The following is an 18,169-nucleotide window of genomic DNA, read 5'->3' as shown; positions in this document are numbered from 1 at the left end:
AGTTGTTAAATTTTTGACATTTCTGAAAGTTTGGCAGTGTTTTTGTTAAAAACGTTTCTTTTACAGCCTGTTGGATTGCAAATCAAAGGATTTAATAGTGAAAAGACTCGGTAGAGCCTGAAAGGCCGTTTGTCAATTAGGCAACTAACCTATTTGATTTTATCACCAAAAAGTCACCATCGACGACGTTGCCGGTTGTAAAGTGCTGGGAGAGTGTTAAAAAAAAACGGACTTTATACACTCCAATATCGATATAGCCATCTTGATTCGTCTTTATTATTTAACCTAACCTAACAAACGGCTTTGTGTTTTTCGGTCCGACAACAAAAAATTGCGTTTTCTTTGTGTTCTCTCGTTTTTGGTGTTTAAAAGTGTCTTAAAAGTGTCTTAAAGGGTTGCTGGCCTCATTGTGGTCTAAATATTCAATGTTGAAGTCAACGTGTGATCCACAAAATTGTAATTTAGGGTAGGCTTTGACAAAATTTAGGTAATTCGACAGAAAATTTGACAGTAGTTTGACATTTGTCATTTGATTTAATTTCCAATTAGTTCTCAATACATCATTGATTCTGAAGAGACACGCTACATTTTCTCTTATTTGCACTTCGTAATATTACATATTTTCATCAAAAAATTGAGGTTATATCAAAAACAAAATGACATCTATGTTTGTCTCTCTCTTTCATGGCCTACCCTAAACAAAAATTTTGTGGCTCACATGATATAAAACAAAACATTGATATAAGCAAATATTAAGTAATTTCCTTTATAAAACGTCCAAAAAAATCAAAGATCTTGGAAAAGCATGAAATAGCAAAGTTCATTTCTGAAGCTTCAGATTTTTCAAGAACAAGAAGTTAATGGGCGATTAATAATCTCAGTTTCGATTATTAATAGCCTTCATTAACAAACTAGTTTATTAAATAACTATTGCATGTGCTCTAAACTTTTAACATAATTTTAATATTTACTTTTGGTTTGCTTAGTAAAGGAAGAGAATTTGACTGTTTAACTTGTTGAAACGTGATCAAAAGGTTATCTGACATTGGCACCAAACCAGAACAGACAGTGGTCTATAAATGCCTTTGTAATCTATGTGTGGGATCAAGATAGAAGATACAATTATAAATCAAAAAATATCTTTCCGTCAGTGAAGTTTTCGATAAAGAAGTACAAACTTATTAATTGCAATTTATTAATTTCAACTTTAACAAGTCAGTTTTTACAATAAGTACATAACTGAAAATATTACAAGTATTGTCAGCTGAAAAAATATTTTTCTACAAGAATATATACAAGCATACAACTTACCAACTGCACTGTTGTTTACGAAATTGTGGTCAGTTAGTGCTTAACAATGCTAATGACTAAATTCTAACAGGTCGTTAATTAATGAGGCACCATCAATAAGTTAATACTACCAGTTATAAGGTAAACATTTCCTACCTAATTATTTTAAACAAAATATTCATTGCTCAATTTCTTGAGATCCAATTTCTCCAACACTTTCTGTAGTTATGTAAAATTAAAACAATTTCAATTGACCCAATTTGGATAAGCTCGAACTCGATTGTGCAAAATTTTGCAATTGTTGGTTTACTCATCCTATATTATCGTGTTGATGGTGTCATATCATGAGATCAAATGAAATATTGAGTAGTGATGACTGCCAAATTAAAGTGATAACAAAAAATAACTTCTTAAAATTGTTGAGCCATTAGCTTACAAAGTTGCGATTTTATAAAAATATTAGGTAAGGTATCAAAGTAGATACAGATTTTGAGTTACAAATCTTACAGTACTTTAATTTCAATATTTTAAATTATTCATTTATCGATAGTTAAAATAAGAAAGACGTACAGTTAAATTTAAGCGTCTCTTTAATTAATCCTACATAAATACACGTTCACTCACTGTTGTCTATTATTGACGTTACAGTACTTAATACTCTAGTTCTAGTTAATAGTTAAGACCAATATTAATATTATTCCAATCTGAATGTACTATGCAACACAAAGAACTGTTTCCTTTAAAAAATCGACTGAAAGCTACTTAATTGCTAATTTTACTGTAAATTTGAAACGATTATAACTGGAATTACAAAGCGTAAAACGTGTGAGATAAGCTATCGTTAATCTCGTTGTAATGCTGAGTTGTAGATAACACTAGTCAGCAAATTTTGGAAAATAGAATTGCGTACTGATTTTTAATCCAAAGCCTTTTTTCTTGTTTTTTGTGCTTAACAAAATTATGAAACTTTTCAGTTTCTGCAGAAATATTTGAAATTTTCTAAAATCTAAAATAAAAATTGAAATTGTACAAGGTGTTTACAAATGTTTTTGCCGCTTTGTTTTTATAATGAATATAACTATCTTGAAAATTATTTATAATTCATGACGTTTCAGTTACAGCTTTGTGTCCAAATTTTTGATTTTCATGTTTTAAACCACAACTAGAAAAGTTTATTTCTCAAAATTAACTTTGCTCCATGTTTGAGGTTAACTGAAAATGTCAGTTCAAAAATCGAAACCCAAATTTGTAATGAGCGGCAAATTTCTTTGACATTTCATAGCCACCCTTGATGCTAGAAACATTTATAAACACCCTGTATCTACTACAGGTATTTATTCTTTTCGAATCCTGCTGATATCTAAAATTGCTCCTTTGTAAATCGGTAAATTCTCTGCAGGAAAAATGACATATAGTAATCAAACTGAGCTAAGGGTATATAGTAGCACCCATAAAACTAACTAAACTCAAATAAATATCTGTATTGTTGTTGTTTTTTTGGTGATAATTATATTATCTCTGCACTCGAAAGTATCTGGACCGGGATCGCTGGTGATTTCAACAGGTAGCAAAATATCGAAAAGTTTTTGAAAATATGGCAAAACCAAATAAAATATATTATTGAATTCCCCTGAAAAGTACGTGATGTAACTTTTGCACAATGGAATGTGTTTATTAGTGCCATATAGCCTTAGCCCAGTCTTGATGCATGTTATTTCAATTTCTAAAATTTGTATTTTTTTGTTCTAAATTATGTAATTTTGTGTCGTTAATAAACAAATCGATTTTAATAATACCCCTAAAATTTCATTATTTTATCATTAAGATTGACAAAATTATCAAAGTTAATAAAATTTTAAGAAAAAAAATCGTTTCAAAAATAAAAATTTTTAAAATTTGTATGATTTGTTCTAAAATGTTCTAATTTAGCACAGTCAATTAAGACTTTTTTAATTGTAAAGTCCCAAAATTTCATACTTTTTCCGTTGAAAATGCCAAAGTTACAGAATTGAATAGCATTTTGTACACTTTGAGATCGTTCTAAAAATAAAAATTTCTAAAATTTGTATTTCTTGGTCTAAAATTATGTACTTTGGCAACAATAATAAGGGAGTCAATTTGAATACCCCTCTGAGATTTCCATATTTTATAATTAAAATCGACTGACTTACAGAAAATAATAAAATTTGTGGGAAAAAAAGGTTTGCACCAAAAATAATATTTTCTAAAACTTGTGTCTTTTGTTCTAAAATTTTCTAATTTAACACAGTTAATTTAAGTGGTTTACATAGCAATATTTACAAATTTTGAAATTTTTGCATTAAAATTGTGAGAGTTATAGAATTTAACAGCAATTTGTGTATTTTGAAGATGGCCTAAAAATTAAAATTTCTAAATTTCTTGTTTTAAAATTATCTAATTTCGAGTAGATAATGAACAATTAAATTTTAATTATGTCCTAAAATTTTGTTCTTCTAGCATTAAAATTAGTACAGTTACAGAATACTATAAAAATTTTGGAAAAACGATTCTTTCCAAAAATACAAATTTCTAAAATTTTTGTCTTTTGTACAATTTTTTTTTAATTTAGCACAGTTAATTTGAGTGTTTTAGATAGCAATAGCAAATTTTGAAATTTTTTATATTAAAAATGTGCAATTAGTGCACTTTGAGGTCGTTCCAAAAGAAAAAATATCTAAAATTCTTATTTCTTGTTCTAAAATGATCTAATGTGACGTGAATAATAAACAAATCAATGTTACCAACGTCCTGAAATTTCATTCTTCTAGCATTAAAATTGGCAGGGTTACAAAATACTATAAAAATTTTGGAAAAACGAGTCTCCCCAAAAACAAAAATTGCTAAAATTTTGGTTTTTTGTTCTAAAATTTTCTAATTTAGCACAGTCAATTAAGACTTTTTTAATTGTAAAGTTTCATACTGTTTGCGTTAAAAATGCCAAAGTTACAGAATTTATAGCATTTTGTGCACTTTGAGATCGTTCTAAAAATAATTTTTTTTTAAATTCCTGTATTCCTTTAAAAAATCGACTGATTAAGCTACTTATGAAACTTTCCAGAAGTCGTCGGTAGAATCAGTTCCTGCAGAAATATTTGAAATTTTCTAAAATCGAACTGAAATTAGATTTGCATTATTACTCATTAAAAAGGTTGAAATTGTACAAGGTGTTTATAAATGTTTCTAGCATCAAGGGTGGCTCTGGAATTCCTGTCGTACACTACATTGCCGCTTTGTTTTCATAGTGAATATAACTATCTTGAAAATTATTTATATTGTTATTTAGGTCAATGACGTTTCAGTTACAGTTTTGTGTCCAAATTTTTGATTTTCAGGTCAGGTCAGGTCAGGTCAGATCAGGTTTTAAACCACAACTAGAACAGCTTATTTCTCCAAACTTACTTTGCTCCATGTTTGAGGTTAACTGAAAATGCCAGTTGAAAAATCGAAACCCACATTTGTAATGAGCGGCAAATTTCTTTGACATTTCATAGCCACCCTTGATGCCAGAAACATTTATAAACACCTTGCATATGAAATGGTCGACTTGAAATATCGTAAAAAAAATGATGCGGCAATTTAAAAAAGTTTTTGGTCGAATACTTCAGGCTTGGAATCGGGAGACAATTCTATTTTAGAAATGACTTGTTACTTCTCCAGTACAAAATTTTATTGACTAGTGTAATTAAATCATTGCCAGAAAGTTTGTGTATTTTTTATTGTGTCATTGTGTTTGTCGTTTTTTCTGTTTCAGAAATAAATTTACAAAACATAGAAGTGCAACAGAGGGGCCATTTTTAAGTGTGCAAAAATTCCTTTCAAAATTTTTTTTTTTTCATGAAAAAGAAATTAGATCAAGCTAACAATGAAGATTGTTTTCGGAATGTTTTAGATTCTTTGAGAGCCTTAAAATGTTAGATTTTTGAAAATTATAAACTTGGAAACATTAAAATGTAAAATTTTGGTCCTCAAAATGGCACCTCTGTAGCATTTCAAGCCTAACCTCTGAGCTTTTACTAAAAAAAATTCCTTAAAACTGCAGCAATGTTGGTGCATTCAAGTTCTTTTTTATTACATTGCATAATTAGTCTAGAAGCCCACAGAAAGGTATAAAAAACGTAATTATATACAGAGTCCAACAACTTCTGTAAAATGCCATAAAGGACGTATAACTTTGAGTGTGTAAACAATTACTACGTGGTGTTACTGTCTACTTATTTACAAATTTGACTTAGTAATAAACAACACTATAAACGCTACGTGAATATGGCTATAAATGAGACACTTTCTGTTTCAGGACGCACGGTCGGCTCCAAAAGCAAGCCTATATAATCAGATTTTTTCGATTGTTGATTTAAAAAAATCTCTGAAATATTCTGATTTTTGTTTGACTTAACCTACTCTTAATCCTTCTGAATACAAAAATAAAAGACCCCTCTATCGCAAGAATTTGCTTTTGATTAGCCATGACGTAGATGGTAAGCAGACTAAATTTCCTAATCTACTTTTCTTAGAATATCATTAACTACTTCAACTAGACTAGTGTGAGTAGATCACTAAAATTTGTCAACTTTTCAAAATCCAACCTTCATTAAACATTCTATATCTTCGTCTGCTAAGTCATCTTCAGAAGACGAAGATGGAGATGGCACGTTTCCCATCAAAGTGCTTCCTAAAGTTTGTTTTGAAGACGTGGCGCGCGGAGGTAAACGTGATTGAGTCAGCCAAGATGGTCGTCTTAATGAGCCGGCGAAGTTTTCTTCCGGAATTGTGTCTCGTGTTATCGACCTAAACAAAGAGATGAAATAGAAGAGTGGCGATGGAATTGGGTATACGACTAAAAAGACTCTTGAGCATGTGAATAATTCGGACAATATCAAAAATTACCACTATTATTGAACGGTTTAATAAAGTTGATATTTTCGTACATCAAAGTTGACTTACGTCAGAAACGCCTCGGGGATGTACAATTAACTCGTGTGAAATTCTGCACTTTCCTCACTTGTTCTGTAAGTGTCTATCATTCACACTACTACAAGGTGTTTATAAATGTTTCTAGCACCAAGCGTGGCCTTGGAATTCCTGTCGTACACTATTTTGCCGCTTTGTTTTCATAGTGAATATTACTATCATGAAAATTGACTTCAATGACGTTTTAGTTACGGTTTTGTGTCCAAGTTTTTGATTTTTAGGTTTTAAACCACAACTAGAAGAATTTTCTTTTCAAAACTTACTTTGCTCTATGATTGAGGTTAGCTACAACTAATGAGCGGCAACTTTTTTTGACATTTAATAGCCACCCTTGATGTTAGAAACATTTATAAACACCCTGTATCTACTACAGGTATCAAATTTATTCTTTTCGAATCCTGCTAATATCTAAAATTGCTCCTTTGTACATCGGTAAATTCTCTGCAGGAAAAATGACATATAGTAATCAAACTGAGCTAAGGGTATATAGTAGCACCTATAAAACTAACTAAACTCAAATAAGTATTTGTATTGTTGTTTTTTTGGTGATAATTATATTATCTCTGCACTCGAAAGTATCTGGACCGGGATCGCTGGTGATTTCAGCAGGTAGCAAAATATCGAAAAGTTTTTGAAAATATGGCAAAACCAAATAAAATATATTATTGAATTCCACCCTGAAAAGTACGTTATGTAACTTTTGCACAATGGAATGTGTTTATTAGTGCCATATAGCCTTAACCCAGTCTTGATGCATGTTATTTCAATTTCTAAAATTTGTATTTTTTGTTCTAAATTATGTAATTTTGTGTCGTTAATAAACAAATCGATTTTAATAATACCCCTAAAATTTCATTATTTTATCATTAAGATTGACAAAATTATCAAAGTTAATAAAATTTTAAGAAAAAAATTCGCTTCAAAAATAAAATTTTCTAAAATTTGTATGATTTGTTCTAAAATTTTGTAATTTAGCAGAGTCAATTAGGACTTTTTTAATTGTAAAGTCCAAAAATTTCATACTTTTGCGTTAAAAATGCCAAAGTTACAGAATTTATTAGCATTTTGTGCACTTTGAGATCGTTCAAAAAATAAAAATTTCTAAAATTTGTGTTTCTTGGTCTAAAATTATGTACTTTGGCAACAATAATAAGGGAGTCAATTTGAATACCCCTCTGAAATTTCAATATTTTATAATTAAAATCGACTGACTTACAGAAAATAATAAAATTTTCTAAAACTTGTGTCTTTTGTTCTAAAATTTTCTAAATCAACACAGTTAATTAAGTAGTTTACATAGCAAAATTTTCAAATTTTGAAATTTATGCATTAAAATTGTGAGAGTTAAAAAATTTAACAGCAATTTGTGCATTTTGAAGACGGCCTAAAAATTAAAATTTCTAAATTTCTTGTTTTAAAATTATCTAATTTCGAGTAGATAATAACCAATAAAATTTTACTTATGTCCTAAAATTTTGTTCTTCTAGCATTACAATTAGTAGAGTTACAAAATATTATAAAAATTTTGGATAAACGATTCTTTCCAAAAATACAAATTTCTAAAATTTTTGTCTTTTGTACAATTTTTTTTTTATTTTGGACAGTTAATTTGAGTGTCTTAGATAGTAATAGCAAATTTTGAAATTTTTTATATTAAAAATGTGCAATTAGTGCACTTTGAGGTCGTTCCAAAAGAAAAAATTTCTAAAATTCTTATTTCTTGTTCTAAAATGATCTAATGTGACGTCAATAATAAACAAATCAATGTTACTAACGTCCTGAAATTTTATTCTTCTAGCATTAAAATTGGCAGGGTTACAAAATACTATAAAAATTTTGGAAAAACGAGTCCCCAAAAATAAAAATTTCTAAAATTTTGGGTTTTTGTTCTAAAATTTTCTAATTTAACACAGTCAATTGAAGTGCTTTAGATAGCAATATCTCCAAATTTCGAAATTTTTGCATTAAAATTGTGAGAGTTAAGGAATTTAACAGCAATTTGTGTATTTCGAAGTCGGTCTAAAAATGAAAATTTCTAAAATTCTTATTTCTTGTTCTAAAATTATATAATTTGGCGTAGATAATAAGCAAATCTATTTTACTAACGGTTTGAAATTCCATTCTTGTAGCATTAAAATTGGCGGAGTTACAGAGTTTAATAAAAATTTTGGGAAAAAACGGTTCGCTCCAAAAATAAAATTTTAAATTTTCTAAAATTTTTATTTTTTGTAGTAAACTTTTCTATTTGACCACAGTCAATTAAGGCCTCTTTAATAATGAAACCCCCAAATTTCTTATCAAAATCTTATGTCAAAGTTATGTAATTTAATAGCAATTTGTGCATTTTGAGGTCGTTCTAAAAATTTCTAAAAATGTTATTTCTTGTTCTAAAATGTAATTTGGCGTTAACAATAATCAAATCAATTTTAAAAACTTCCCGAAATTTCATTGTTCTAGCATCAAAATCGGCAGAGTTGCCGAATTTAATAAACATTGTAAACAACGCGAAATAAAAATTGGCACTACATTTGAAATTTTCATTGCTACAGAGGAGCAAAATATGTCACGCCAATTCTTTATTTTTCGGATTTTGAGTCTGAATGTGAATTTGAAATAATAAATAATTAGGAAAAAAGTATCCTATAGAAACGTTCTGAAAGAAGCTGCAGTATCAAAATTAATTTACGAAAAAAAGTAAAGAGGGTATTTTTTTGAAAATCCTTTAAAATTGGAAAAAATTGTATGTTACACGTGACTAAATAAATTTTATCCCTTCCACATCACTATACAGTCTGATTCGGGTAACTTTACGACCCTAACGAATGACACATGCAACCAGTAATACAAGGTGTTTATAAATGTTTCTAGCATCATGGGTGGCTATGAAATGTCAAAGAAATTTGCCGCTAATATGGGTTTCGATTTTTCAACTGACATTTGCAGTTAACCTCAAACATGGAGCAAAGTACAAACCTCGATTATCCGGATTATTTGTTGCAGAGGTCACTCGGATGATATAATATATCGAAAAACACAAAAAATATAGAGGACCGGATAGTCGAGGTTCTACTATAAGTTTTGAGAAATAAACTGTTCTAGTTGTTAGATTAATTAAATTAGATCTGCATTATTACTCATTAAAAAGGTTGAAATTGTACAAGGTGTTTATAAATGTTTCTAGCATCAAGGGTGGCTCTGGAATTCCTGTCGTACACTACTTTGCCGCTTTGTTTTTCTAGTGAATTTAAATATTTTGAAAATTATTTATAATGTTACTTACGTCAACGACGTTTCAGTTACCGTTTTGTGTCCAAAATTTTGATTTTCAGGTTTCAAACTACAACTAGAACAGTTTTTTTCTCAAAACTTACTTTCCTCTATGATTGAGATTAACTACAAATGTCAGTTGAAAAATCTTAACCCACATTTATAATGAGCGGCAAACTTCTTTGACATTTCATAGCTACCCTTGATGCTAGAAGCATTTATATTCACCTTGTAGCATACGCCACTATAACCAAATTTGTGGTGTTTATAAGTCTTGATTGTCTTATTAGGAGTACCGATTTAGAAAAATTTAGACTAAAAAGAAGAATATTTATAAATGTTAAAAATTGGTTAATTAAAATGCGCTTTCGAAAAAAAATATTAATAAAAGTTGTCTCTTCCTAGTTTAATTTTGCGTACTCATTTCCATAACACCCTGTATACAGGTATATTATTACAGAATGATTCTTATTAATATTAATCAATAATCATAGACGACTTTGCAAATTTTGACGTAGGGCGTAGTGCAAATCGCTACTAGTTGAATGTAATACACATAAGCGTAGAATTGACAGGGGTTAGGGTGCTTGTATTAATTAATTACTTTTCGGCAATATTGAACATTGAACGACTGCTACTTGTTATGCACCATCAATGCGAACTGAAATGATGCAAATCTAGTACAAGGTGTTTATAAATGTTTCTAGCATCAAGGGTAGCTATGAAATGTCAAAGAAATTTGCCGCTCATTATAAATGTGGGTTTAGATTTTTCAACTGACATTTGTAGTTAACCTCAATCATAAAGCAAAGTTTTGAAAAGAAAACTGTTCTAGTTGTGGTTTGAAACTTGAAAATCAAAAATTTGAACACAAAACCGCAACTGAAACGTCGTTGACGTAAGTTACATTATAAATAATTTTTAAAATAGTTTTATTCACTATGAAAACAAAGCGGCAAAGTAGTGCACGACAGAAATTCCGTAGCCACCCTTGATGCTAGAAACATTTATAAACACCTTGTATAACCAAAGCACATTTTGGTGATCTAAAATCAATTTGTTTTACCGCTAAAGATTACCTCATGATACGCCATTGGGCTCCAACTTCCCTGTCACTGATCTGTCATTTGTCAAGTCAGGTGTAAGATTTGCGGATTGTGGTTGTTACAAGACACATAAACACTTTTTTCCAATTTGCCGCTTTAATAGGTCCCTTAGAGTACTCAATTTGGAGTCGTTTATAGGTACAAGGTGTTTATAAATGTTTCTAGCATCAAGCGTGGCTTTGGAATTCCTGTCGTACACTATCGTGCCGCTTTGTTTTCATAGTGAATATAACTATCAGGAAAATTATTTATAATGTTACTTACTTCAATGACGTTTTAGTTACGGTTTTGTATCCAAGTTTTTCATGTTTTAAACCGCAACTATAGTTCGTACAATGAGAGTTTGAATGACAGAAAAGTCACTAAATCTACGCGCGAAATTTAAAATGACAAAATAACCCCAGAGCTGCGTTCATAAAAATCACTCTGTGTAAAATGTGACACAAAAGCGTTAATAAAATGTATATTTTATAATATCAACCAGCTTCTCCCGCACCAATGATTTTGGTCAAATTCCTAAATCGGAAAAGAAGCACAAGATTTATCTAATGGCCAAATTTGAGATCGATCGTACTAATTAGGAAAAATGAAGAAAAATGAAAATAAACTTTTTGAGTTTTTGATCGGCCATAACTCAGTTATTTGTTGTCGAATCTGAATTTAAATCCCAGATTTGGAATCTACGGAAAATTCTGCATACACTGGTGTATAATAACTCATGTTTACTCGAAAAAATAAGCGAGATGTCGATATCAGAAGTTTGCATTGTTTTGGTCATAAATTTTTGCAAAAATTTGTAAATTTCGACTTTTGAAAAATCTATGAACTATTTCTTATGTAAAAACTCGCGAGAAAAACGATGGCGCAAACCGCATCTTATTATCTGCAATAGTTTCTGAGATATTGAGCACGAATTGTTTTGAACCTTCAAAAATTTGGCTTTCTGGCGACAACCCAAATTTTCAAAAGGCCATAACTCAGATATTTGTTGGCGAAAATTAAAAATTCTTATGTTTTTGGATGCAGTGTGACATTCTGCGTAAAATGAGACCAAAATTTGTTGAGTTTGCTTAATAAATAAACGAGGCATTGGCCAAAAACTGTTTTGAAAACGTCATTTTAGAGTGACTTTCAATCAACGTTTTCAAAATGAAAACGGCGTTTAATAGCTTTGAATTATACATCAGTCGAAAGAGGAGCTCGAAATCTATCTACTGGCCCAATTTGAGATCTATCGGACAAATAGTTTACGAATTATGGACAAAAATAAAAAAAATGAAAAATTTTCATCGTTTGAGTCGGAATTGTTTTTCCCGAAAAATCGACTATCGAATTTTGGGCTTTTGATAACGTTTTATAACGTAAAATGAGCCGAGAAAAAGAATGGCGCAAACCGCATCTCATTATCTCAAATAGTTTGCGAGATATTTAATCATATGAAATGAAAATGAAAAAATCAACTTTCCGAAACTTTGATCGGCCATAACTCAGTTATCTGTTGTCGGATCTAAATTACAATCCCAGATTTGGAATCTGCGTAAAATTCTGCGTACAATGATGTAAATAACTTAAGTTTACTCTTAAAAATAAGCGAGATATCGATATCGGAAATTTGGCATAGTTTTAGTCATGAATTTTCGCGAAAATTGCGTTTTGTATGTAGGTGATGTACCTATTTATCAAACATTTAAATAACCACGGAAACCGTTCATAAACGCAACAACACTCTGGCGAATCTCAGTGATAATCACATCACTCTGACGTCACACGCTCCAACAGACGTCTCACTTTATGAACATACCTCAGTTACCGACAACCTTGTCAACCCATTTCGCGTAGGAATTTAGTGTTTTTAGTGTATTTTGCAGCATAATTTGCTACCAACCTATATGTCAACTGTCGAAATCTCCCCATCTCTCACCGGATATACTACAGAACAGTTTATTTCTCAAAACTTACTTTGCTTCATGTTTGAGGTTAACTACAAATGGAGTGCGGGCACTACCGCCTGTAAAGTATGCAACCTCCCACTCTGGAGGATCAACAAGCCGTGGCGGTCCATTTAAATACCATTGAAAGCGTTGTTTAGATGCAGTATTTAATTGTTTTCGACTGTGTTTTACTATGGTTGGGTTGAAATCTCTTAATATGAATTATCTATACTGCCATTGAGTAGTAATTGTTTATTTTAGGACACTTTTGGCGTAATTAGTGGCCCAAAAACGCCAACGAATGACGACTTCCAAATTTAATATTTTAAAAATCGCAAAAAAAAGGTACAGGCGTTTGTTGCTTGACGATGAAAATTAAAATAAAATTGAAATATCTGCAGATTAGAGGTAAAAATTATACAGTGCTTTGTACTTTAAATGAATAAGCTTTTATCTCCCTTAATTTTAGAAGAAAGAATTTGAAAATGATAAATTGTCCACGAGTTTTTGAATAAAGTGAACTTTTCCTTGCTGTTGGACATCTTCGATTTTTAAGAAAAGTTGCTCAGAATACATTCCTTACAAAATTTCAACTTAAAATTCTTATTTCGATTTTTTTTTAAATATTAAAATCTTTAAATTCGATCGATAATTATTGATAATGAAATGTTATTATTTTGTCCATTTCTGCTAAATAAATGATTTTGTTTATTTTTTAGTTCGCATAAATTTATACATAATCGGAACTCAAAATTTAAAGTTAAAAGTAATTCAAAATTGTGTAAGACAGCATGGACAACATTGTACATATGTACTAACGAATTCATGGCTCATTTTGGTTCGCCAATTCTTATTATACAATGTATTACTGTTTAAAAGAACTGAACTGAAAATTAGAAATTTTTCGTTTTAAAACTCCGCATAAATAAATGTAAAATTCGATTCTAAGCAAGCTCTCTTAGAATAATATCTAACTTTTAGAGATATTCCTAACGCTAAGTAAATTACAAGCAAATAGCTTTATTCAAAAAATAGATTGAATTTGCCATATCTGCTGTATTTAGTATCGTCATGGATTTTGCAAAGTTGCAAGTTGCATATAAATATCTCTTAAAAAGAAATTTACGATTTTATCAAAATTTAACTAAATATGCCAAAAATTAATAGATACCAGCTTGTATTCTAGCTGAAATTAAACAATTACCAATTCACTGATCAAAATTATAATTAAGGCAATACATTTTAAGAAGTTACAACCCAACTACAATACAAAAAATAATTAAATACTGCATCTAAACAACGCTTTCAATGGTATTTAAATGGACCGACACGATTTGTTGATCCTCCAGAGTGGGAGCTTGCATACTTTACAGGCGGTAGTGCCCGTACTCCATGTCAGTTGACAAATCGAAACCCACATTTGTAATGATCGGCAAATTTCTTTGACATTTCATAGCCACCCATGATGCTAGAAACATTTATACACACGTTGTATCTATAAAAAACTCAAAGTAGGAAATTTTGTTTTTTAACAATTGGCAGACCTTATTAGTCTGACCGTCACCTGTTTCCTGTCAAGTTCTTGGTCAATTTGGATTTTACGATTCGTGTTTAATAAATTGCTGCGTGAATAAAAAATGTATCAAAATTGAATTGTCCTTTGCGGCCCGACTATAATTGTACGTAAATATAATAGATGTGAATACTGGCTGTGAGGTTAGGTTACGTTATGTCAAAATTCAGTGACAGTGACACTCAATAAATGTGAAATTTTAAATTAAATTTGAAAATCAAGTGGCAAGTCGTGGTTACAAAACCATTACCAATCGTGTAACACGAAAAGGTTGCAAATTCGAAAAAATAGTATGAAGGACTTGTTTTATAATGGCATTGGTGACTCGTAATAAAAATCACCCTGTATTTGTAACGCCCAGACAATGTGACAAATTTATCCAGTTGCCCAATCATTTTGGTCATTCTTCATATTGTCCAATTAATCACTTGGTCCACAACATATTCATTTATAAACTTCCGCAGCAACCGCAACAGCTGCAGTAACCATAACTGCGGATTCTTTCTAGCTAGCCAATGACATCAGACTAAGCATCCTGGATGATTTTCATTGGCTATTAATGCTGTCATACTGCCTGAAGTTTATAAAGCGACCGTTAAGGTAATCCACCAGGGCACGCTCGTTGATTTTATGAACAATATTGTTTATTCCAAAGAAACGAGCGCGCCCAGCTCCCCATCAAGGTTAAGTAGAAAATAGAAAAAGTTGGTATTGTTAGTAAAATTAGTATGCATAAAAGGTAGAGTCTTCATTACTTTTAGCACGCGTGATGGTGTAGTGAGTTTAAGCGAAATTCTTGCTCTTCTGTCTGCCGACTACTGACAGTGCAAAGTGTAAAAATACGTCAACAACTGAATTTATCCCCTCTACGTTTTATGTTAATTGACATCAGCAGAAACTTTGTTCGTTACTCCTTGTGCCGTCTAGTGAAAAAAGTGTTATTTTCAGAACAAGAACAACAGATAACAACGGTGTTTTCATTTCTTACATCGGACAAGTGTCACATATGAGTAACCTCATCATTGTTAACACACCCGCTAAGTTCCAGCATGGAACCGCGACGGGCTTGTCTCCTTTGTCCTGGAGTTTGAGGAGGTTGCGGAAGGGGCGGGATGGTACCAGTTTTCTGAAGAACACCCAATGGGTCGCTTTCTCCGTCTTCGATCAGAAGAACGGCGTTGCGACCGAGAGAATCGCGACGCTCTTTTTGGGGAGTCGACTCGGTGCTGCTCAGGTGCTCAGAGCCGATGCTCTCGCGACGGAAGAGACCGATTACCGAAGAGCGCGGGTTCTCCAAACCGCCTAAAAAGAATCAAAAAGTTAAGTCCAGCTCATTGCTATCAGTCCACTGTTAGACCAGTGTCGAAGCCTTCAAAAAAGGTAAAAAGTGCAAAAAAGCGTAGTAGAATGAAACCTATGGGAAAATGTTGAGAATATTACAAAAATGAAAGGAAAAATAAATTACGGTCGATTCGAGATCGGGAAGTGGGAGAGGGTGGGTTTTTAAGGGTTAAAATCGGTTTATTTCGATTTCCGGCAAAACTACAAGTCTTATGGAAAAAAGTTAAATGGCAAAGTTGTAGGTAATAAAAAGATCTACAACTTTTGTATTTATACTTTTTTCTCATAACCTCAAAATTCACATAAAAACTCAAAAAACCACGTTTTTGGTTTTTTATTTTTCTTTTACAAAATTTTTTTTTTTATGAAATTTGGTGAGAACTGACCTTTGTATATACCAAATACACAAGAATTTTTTGGATTTGAAAAATTCATTTTTTCTCCTTATTTGTATTTAATGCCGGAAAAGCACCCTAATTTTCAATCGAAAATTCGCGCGTCAAAATATCAGCTTTTTTAAAAAAGTTGGTGGGCTTTTTATTCGTTGAAATATCTACTTTCTGATAGTGTAATAAAAAATATACGTCACTATGGAAAATATTTTCAAAAAATTTAAAAAACGTACTTATGTACTTATGTACAATTTTGAGCTATTTATTAATATTAACACTGTAATTACTCATTTAGCGTATGATTCTAAGTTACATTGATTAACAAAAAAATTTTCAATCAAAAGATACTAGTATAATTAACAAACAACTAAGTTAATAATGTGTATATTTGATAAAACATCTACAATTTGATTGCTCTGGCATTTAAATTAACAGAGTTACAGTTTTAACATATTTTTTTCCAAAAGTTTATAGTTTATTCCCAAAATAAAAAAATCTAAAATTTGACATTTTTGATCTGTAATAGCATTTTTTTTCGCAGTTAATTGTATATTAATTACTGTACGTCTAAATTAGTAATCTCCTCAATTTTCATGTTTGTTAAAAATACAGCCCTTAATACATATATAATTTAAACAGTTAACGGTTTAATAAAAAAAATTAAATTTGCCAAAATTAGTACGTTTTGCTGTAGAATTTTGAAATTTAACAGACTTAGTAATTAAGTTCAAAGTAGTAATTTTGCCAGATTTGATTGCTTTGGCATTAAAATTGTTAGAGATGCAGCCCTTATTAGACAATTCTTTCAGATTTCGGTTCAATCAAAAAATTAAATTTTCCAAAATTAGTACCATTTGCTGTATAATTTTGAAATTTGGCATATTTAGTAATTAAATCTGAAATAATAGCCTTACTAAATTTCATTGTTTTGTCATTAAATTAGACCCATATATTTTTTCCAAAAGTTTTTGGTTCTTTTTCAAAATAAAAAATTCCAAAATTTGACTTTCTTGGTTTATATTTTTGCAATTTAGCACAGTTAATAAATAAGTCTAAATTAGTAACTGCCTCAAATTTTATTGTTTGGCGTTAAAACTGACCGAGATAAAACCCCTAATAAATAATTTTTACAGTTTTTGGTCCATTCAAAAAAATTATAAAAAAATTTCAAATTCAGGATCTTTTGCTGCATAACTTTAAAGTTTCGTATGGTTAGTAACTAAGTCCAAATTAGTAACTTTGCCAAATTTAATTGCTTTGGCATTAAAATTGTTAGAGTTACAAGCATTAACATATTTTTTCAAAAATTTCTAGTTCCATCAATTTAAAAAATTTCGAAATGTGTTTCTTTTGATCGATAATTTTGTAATTTGGCACAATTAATAAATAAGTCTAGATTAAAAACCTCCCGAAATTTCATTGCTAGAATCGGAAAACGACGAAGGAATACCATCAAAGAGACAGAAATTATTGAACTAAAAAATATTCCGAAGAACATTTATATAGTATGAGATTTTTTTTATGACAAAAATATAATAAAACTGTAATAAACCAGCTTTTTTACTGAAAAAAAAATTATAACATCCTCATTTTTTAGATAAAATTCCCTTTAAATCCTATCTTGAATATTTTTAACAACCATTTTCTCATGTTTTATTTTGCAATCTTAATGTTTGATGGATTGAAAATTTTGTTTATCAATGTAACATAGAATCATACGCTAAATGAGTAATTACAGTGTTAATATTAATAAATAGCTCAAAATTGTACATAATGATAGAAAAATAATTTTTCGATTCGAGTTTTTTTCGTTTTTTAAATTTTTTGAAAATATTTTCCATAGTGACGTATATTTTTTATTACACTATCAGAAAGTAGAGATTTCAACGAATAAAAAGCCCACCAACTTTTTTAAAAAAGCTGATATTTTGGCGCGTGAATTTTCGATTGAAAATTAGGGTGCTTTTTCGGTATTAAATAAAAATAAGGAGAAAAAATGAATTTTTCAAATCCAAAAAATTCTTGTGTATTTGGTATATACAAAGGTAAGCTCTCACCAAATTTCATAAAAAAAAAAATTTTTTTGTAAAAGATAAAAATAAAAACCAAAAACGTGGTTTTTTGAGTTTTTCATGTGAATTTTGAGGTTATGAGAAAAAAGTGTAAATACAAAAGTTGAAGATCTTTTTATTACATACAACTTTGCCATTTAACTTTTTTCCATAAGACTTGTAGTTTTGCCGGAAATCGAGATAAACCGATTTTAACCCTTAAAAACCA

General features: G+C 30.3%; 1 protein-coding gene across 6 annotated transcripts in view; it reads right to left on the bottom strand.

Moving 5' to 3' along the window:
* Nucleotides 1-1,175: 1,175 nt before the first annotated feature.
* Nucleotides 1,176-18,169, bottom strand: part of Nhe2 (Na[+]/H[+] hydrogen exchanger 2) — an 85,381-nt gene continuing 68,387 nt past the window's right edge. For 5 of the 6 annotated variants that reach the window (XM_088050429.1, XM_088050430.1, XM_088050431.1 and 2 more), the window contains 2 exons: nt 15,191-15,458; nt 1,176-6,096 (listed from right to left, as the gene is read on the bottom strand). In XM_088050429.1, the coding sequence (XP_087906555.1) occupies nt 5,883-6,096; nt 15,191-15,458 (482 nt within the window). In that variant the 3' untranslated portion in view covers nt 1,176-5,882. Of the gene's footprint in view, nt 6,097-15,144; nt 15,459-18,169 lie in introns of all 6 variants that reach the window. The other variant, XM_088050432.1, reaches the window with a different exon arrangement.

The sequence above is a fragment of the Gnatocerus cornutus genome, chromosome 2 (assembly GCF_029298725.1).
Source record: "Gnatocerus cornutus isolate USDA-ARS CGAHR chromosome 2, icGnaCorn1.1, whole genome shotgun sequence".
In the NCBI taxonomy this organism is placed as follows: Eukaryota; Metazoa; Arthropoda; class Insecta; order Coleoptera; family Tenebrionidae; genus Gnatocerus; species Gnatocerus cornutus.
This window is presented reverse-complemented; position numbering and strand designations above follow the sequence as displayed.